The sequence below is a fragment of the Coffea arabica genome, chromosome 3c (genome assembly GCF_036785885.1).
Source record: "Coffea arabica cultivar ET-39 chromosome 3c, Coffea Arabica ET-39 HiFi, whole genome shotgun sequence".
NCBI lineage: Eukaryota > Viridiplantae > Streptophyta > Magnoliopsida > Gentianales > Rubiaceae > Coffea > Coffea arabica.
In genome coordinates, this window is record NC_092314.1 from 41,070,409 (window position 1) to 41,076,256 (window position 5,848).

A 5,848-nucleotide genomic window follows, 5' to 3' on the forward strand; every position below is an offset into this window, starting at 1 on the left:
TTGAAAGAATTGCTAATTGACAGGAATGAAAATTAACTAACAGACAGCAGCATTTCAAAATTTGTCAGGTGACAACAGCAACTCAATGCATATCACACAATCTCAAATCTAAAACCGAGTTGTCGCCTTGCCAGTGGAAATGACAGTCAAAATCAGTGGGGCTAAAAACTTAACTATAACTTAAGGTAAACAAACTCCTCAATTGCTGGGATTTCTCCAATCCTCTTTAATGATTCCTTGCGGGGTGGTTCATCTACTCCGATTGCCATTACAGCATGCTTCCTTTGAGCAACTCTTCCAACACTCATAAAGCTAACGTTCACATTTTCCTCACCCAAAATGCTCCCAACCTTTCCAATCAGTCCTGGTTGATCAACCTGCCTGCACAGAATGATATTGCCTTCCAAGCTGACATCCACTTCAAAAGATCCAACCTTCGTCAAATGCGGGATTCCATCTTTAACCCGTCCCTCCATTTTGATTTCCCCCGGCTCAGAAATAGCACTAGCAAATTTCGACTCTACATTTGCGATTTGAACCTGGATGAACTCAAGCGGATTTTCGGGTGAACCATCCAGAAGAATTCGTTCTTCAGTTATACGAAGTCCTCTCTGTTTAGCAGTAAAATCTGCATTTACCAAGTTCACAAAGACATTAGAAATAGGCTCAATTAGACCCTTTGTAATCATGGCACGGAGTACCCTTGTGTCAAGATCATCAGGGGCTCTTGACGATGCATAAGTGACTTTCACATTTTTCACCCCACTTCCTCCTGCTACTAATTGGACAGCCAGTCTTCCAAGTTTTTCAGCTAGTACAACAAACGGCTTCAGCTCCGTTAAGACCTGCAGGCAGGTAATCAAATAAGATCAATCTAATTGTTTCCATTTAGTACTTAAATTATAGGGAAACGGGAAAACTAAGGTAGAAAAAAGGAGTTGGAAAGAGATCTATGAATGAAGCTATAATTAAAATTGAAACAAAGAGCTGGTCACTAGAGAAACAACTTACTGCACAGAATTTGTAGAAGGGGTAATTTCTAGCGCAACATATTGATCACCTTGAATTAGTCAAGGGACAAAACACAGATGAAAGAAGAAGCATGATAAGAACTTCATGCAAATTGAAACCCTCATATTAAGAATGTAAAAATTCCTAAATTGACAGCACATTTCCCTCGAGTCCAAATCCCATACCAGAGTTGGATCAGGATGAGTAGCCGGTCCATTTCTTAGCAAACAGGGACAAAATGAGTGGACAAAGAGCAGCTCACTTAAGTGGTTTCAGAAACCAAAGCCAAGCGGGAAACCCTAAAAACGAAACTTTTGGGTGCAAAGTAGCCCAATGTCCAAAGAGGCTAGATTTCATCAAAGACTAAGAAGAGAAAGAGGAAAGGCAAATCTCTGATGATATGCAGAACTAAATGATACTCAATTGAAGGTACAATAATACGAGTCTCTAAATAAACTTAGTAATGAAAAACTAAAGATAATACAAGTAAATAAGTATCCTTATATGATACCTCAGCAGGAACCATGGGTGCATTAACAGCAGTAGCAGCAAGCTCCCCTTTCAATGCTCCAACAACAACTTCAGCTATTTCAATGGCCACTTCTTCCTGCAAATCATATTAAAGAACTTTAACCAGTTTGTTTAAGGACAACGAAAAGCAAGATCTGGTTTTACATAATCAAGCATACCTGAGCTTCCATAGTGCTGGCACCTAGATGTGGAGTCACAGTTACATTCTCATGTTGCACCAACTTGCTGTCCTTTGAAGGTGGCTCCTCAGTGAAAACATCAAGAGCTGCCTGAAATACAATACATGCACAAATATGAATAATTTTCTTGCACATTATCAACTGATTTGAATGTCAAAGATTAAAAGCAAGAACCTGAGCCACTATGCCCGCATCCAGCGCTTTCACTAGTGCATCATCATCAATTACTCCTCCACGAGCAACATTTACAATCCGCACCCCTTTCTTCATCTTTGCAAAATTTTCATCATTAAGAATCTTAGAAGTGGCAGGAGTAAGGGGCATATGCAGTGAAATGAAATCTGCGGTTGCGATGGCTTCATCAAAGCTCACAAGATCAACTCCCATAGCACGGGCACGATCTGCTGCGGCATATGGATCATAAGCAATAACATGCATCCCGAGTCCCCTTGCTCGCCTAGCAACCTCAGACCCGACCTTTCCAAACCCCATTACAGCAAGTGTCTTGCCAACAAGTGACACACCAACATATTTGCTCCTCTGCCATTTCCCTACATATATTAAATTCTAATTAATTAAGATCTAATATGGTCTTTACAAAAAGACCATGTATGTCTTGAGTACCTATTCAGCATGAATCTCTAGTCTAATAACAGTCGATATATCCTGAATTCAAAGCAACAGTTTCTCACCAAGGTATCATTCCAAACTTAATTCAATGACTTAACAACCATAAACTACAGTCTATGTAGAACAACAAGCAGATTAGCCATGCAAGTGTATTTAAAAGAGTAGATAAAAGATGCTACTCATGAATGATGCCAGTCCAAACATCATTTCAGATCTGGAGTGGAAAAATCTACTTGAAAAAACAATCATAAGAAATCAGGGTAAAAAATAAAAAAAATAAGCAAAGGAAAATGTTGAAAAAAAACATGCATTTCTTTTTCATCAGACTTTCTGGTTTCTAGAGGTCGAAGGGTATTTATAAAGGTTTTAGTTTCACACTGCACTTAACATAGAAGATAGTTGTAGATATTGACAGAAAAAGAGAACAAAGACAAGGAACTCCTCTTATCACGTAAACCTGGGAAATTTGTATTCTTTTTATGCTAAGAACATTATGTATTACTGAATCAGAGGAGGTGACTATTGCCAGAAGAGTTGCCTAACAAGAGAAAAGTAGTTATCAATGGCAGACGGACAGAGCAACAGGAAACAGCAAATTTGGTATGCTAACTGCTAAGATGCTATTGCCCCAGTGTTATAGTAACAATATGATCTCCTAACTAAGCAAAAACTTATAGAAAGGCAACATAGAACTATTGCACTTGTAATTTGCCCTTCTGCGATGCGAAATTACCAAGACCGTCACTTTTCAGAAAGCAAATTTTGTTGCTTCTCCACTTTTCCAAGATTTTACTCGACCCTTACATTAATAGCGTTTGCCTTATTGCGGAAACTAGTGATAGACGTAAACTTTCAAATTTCAGTAAAAATATTTCACTAGATTGCTTTTGCACCATCCGATTACTTTTCCATTACTTTCCTCTTATTAGAATAATATTTCATGGCATAAAGCAATCGGATCTGATAAAATTCCACGCTATCAGCACAAACGGCTTGCATGCAATCAAAAGTAGAGCTTCACAAAGGAAAATGTTATTCAGCAGAGACCATACTAACTATTCGAACAGGATCCAACGAGCAAATTTTGTAGAAAACATTTATACTGATAAAAGCAAGCATCGATAGACGCTAACCAGCTTTGACGGAGGCATCGGCTTGAGCAACGTTACGAGCCATGGCAGTTAGCAGCGCGATCCCATGCTCTGCCGCGGCGACAGTGTTAGCGGTTGGAGCATTAACGACAAGGCATCCATGCTCGGTGGCGGCGGCCAGGTCCACGTTATCAATCCCCACGCCAGCTCGTCCGACGACCTTAAGCCTTCCAGCGGAGGACTCAAAAACCTCACGAGTGACCTTGGTTCCACTGCGAACAATCAACGCGTCGCAAAGCGAGATCTTGGTGCAAAGCTCTTCCGGACTCAAATTATAGGAGCAGTCGACGTTGGCGAAGTCCTTCAAGATATTTATTCCAGCTTCGCCAAGCTTTTCCGCAACCAGGACGGTAGGTTTGTCGTCCATAGCGAAAACCACGAGCCTGGGGGAGTGGCGGTGGTTGCTGCCGCGGCCACAGAGGGAGATGGTGGCGAAGGCGGAAGGAAGCGGAAGCTGGTTCTTCCATGAGAGGTTCGACCAGGGCGAGGTTTTTGAGATCAAAAGGCTCGTCAAGGAAGCTGACGCAGCCGCCATTACAGAAAAATCACATTCAAAATCTATTCCCTTTCCTTCCTGGGAATTGATGCTTGGAGCGAAATTGCGCCGGTGGCCTCCAGGGAATTGGGGAATAAGACGTATTTATAGTGGTATCGGTGGAAGTCGGGGTTGTGGCTACGCAAGTGTTAGTAAGGGAGACTAGCGAGCGAGCACTGAGCAGGAGATTGTGATTTGAGATGCAGGTCTGGATTGTTAAGCCTGTCAATCGGGTTATATGACCCGGATTTTCATAAATTCAGATTTAATTTATTTAATTTGTAATACTTTTTTTCGAACTTTGGATTGTAAATTTCAGATTAATAAATGTGATCAACATATTCAACTCACAAATTATTGACGAATTTCTTGGAATATTGTCAAAATTGAAAATTGTCAAAAAAATTGGTGTTTTTTGAGGGGGGTTTTGAATAAGGGGTAATAAAAATACTTTTAAATTTCATTTATTTTGGGGTCGCTTTAGTTTTATTTTTTTTTTATTTTTGTAAGCGGCGAAGGAATTGGGCCGTTTTCATCACCGCCCATTTGATGAGCGGCGGTTTTTTTTTATTTTTTTTTCATTGCCGGTCATGACATGAGAGTCGATACATTCTTTTTTTTTTTCTTTTTAATAAAACGTAACTGCAGCGAAGTTTTTTTTCATAAAACGTAACCTTAATTAGGCTTAATTTAATTAGGGTTTAGGGTTTAACGTTTTACATAATACCCTAATTTCCAAACCATCACAGTGTAACCCTTTAACCCTAATTTTAAAATCAAAATTCTTAAATTGTATTACTAAAAATCTATTACTAAAATCCTATTATAAACTAGAATTGTCAAAAATTTAATATATGATATTAGAATAGTGTTAATTTTATAAATTTAGATGATAATCAAGTATGCTATTAAATTACTAATAAAATTTGCCTAAGTCATATTTTTAAAATTTTTAATGTTAATGTTAATTTAAATAATGATAAATAATGCAGCATGAACAATATTTATAGAATGTAATAATTAGTATATAAACTTAAATAATAATAAATTAGGCATAATTAGGGTTTAGGGTTTAGCATTTTACCTAATATGAAACCCTGATTTCCAAACCCTCACAGTGTAACCCTTAATATAAACATAAACCCTTTAACCCTAATTTTAAAATCAAAATCCCTAATTTGTGTTATTAAAATCCTATTATAAATCAGAATTGTAAAAAATTTAATATACAATATTAGAATTATGTTAATTTTATAAATTTAGATGATAATCAAGTATGCTATTAAAAACACTCTAAAATTTGCCTAAGTCATATTTTTTAATGTTAATGCTAATTTGAACAAATAATTGGAGTAGTGCTAGTTTGACTAGAAATTGTTTTTTGACTGAATCATTACCTTTGATTTGTAGATCTAAAAACTTTGTGATCGATCGATGGTGTAAAAACTAATGCCGAAAATTCAAATTGTGGCATTAGTTTTAAAAAAAAATTAGTGCATGGCCGTTAGCACTTTTTTGATAAAGAAATACTAAGAGGCGCAATTACAACCGTTGGTTACCGTAAGTTAGATTGGATGGACGGTGGCAAAACTATCGTCGCAATCGAGATATGCGGTTTTACTTAAAAAAATTGCTTTTTCACTTTAAAAAAAATTATTTTGGCCGCAATCTGCGTTCGTTGATCACAATGTGATCAATGGTGCATGACTGTCCAGGAAAAAAAAAAAAGCTGATGCCGTAAATCAAATTTGCGGCGTCAGGAAAAAAATATAAAAAAAACCACAAAGCTTAAATCAGAACCAACTCGGCAA

The 5,848-nt window shown here is 37.5% G+C and overlaps 1 protein-coding gene across 1 annotated transcript; it reads right to left on the bottom strand.

Annotated features, from left to right (window-relative positions):
- LOC113735080 (D-3-phosphoglycerate dehydrogenase 1, chloroplastic-like) lies at positions 1–4,179 on the bottom strand. Its single transcript, XM_027262002.2, has 5 exons — positions 3,485–4,179; positions 1,896–2,272; positions 1,701–1,811; positions 1,523–1,618; positions 1–845 (listed from the first exon to the last, which is right to left on the bottom strand). Exons 1-5 carry the CDS (start codon positions 4,035–4,037, stop codon positions 174–176), a joined length of 1,809 nt encoding a protein of 602 aa, XP_027117803.1. The 5' UTR covers positions 4,038–4,179; the 3' UTR covers positions 1–173.
- Between the last annotated feature and the right edge of the window lie 1,669 nt (positions 4,180–5,848).

Excerpts from the sequence above, each read along its gene's own strand:
- LOC113735080 (XM_027262002.2), bottom strand. The coding sequence starts at position 4,037 with ATGGCGGCTGCGTCAGCTTCCTTGACGAGCCTTTTGATCTCAAAAACC. Across the intron at positions 1,812-1,895 it reads ATGCGGGCATAGTGGCTCAG|GCAGCTCTTGATGTTTTCAC; the intron begins GTTCTTGCTTTT and ends ATTGTATTTCAG. Across the intron at positions 1,619-1,700 it reads CCAGCACTATGGAAGCTCAG|GAAGAAGTGGCCATTGAAAT; the intron begins GTATGCTTGATT and ends TATGATTTGCAG.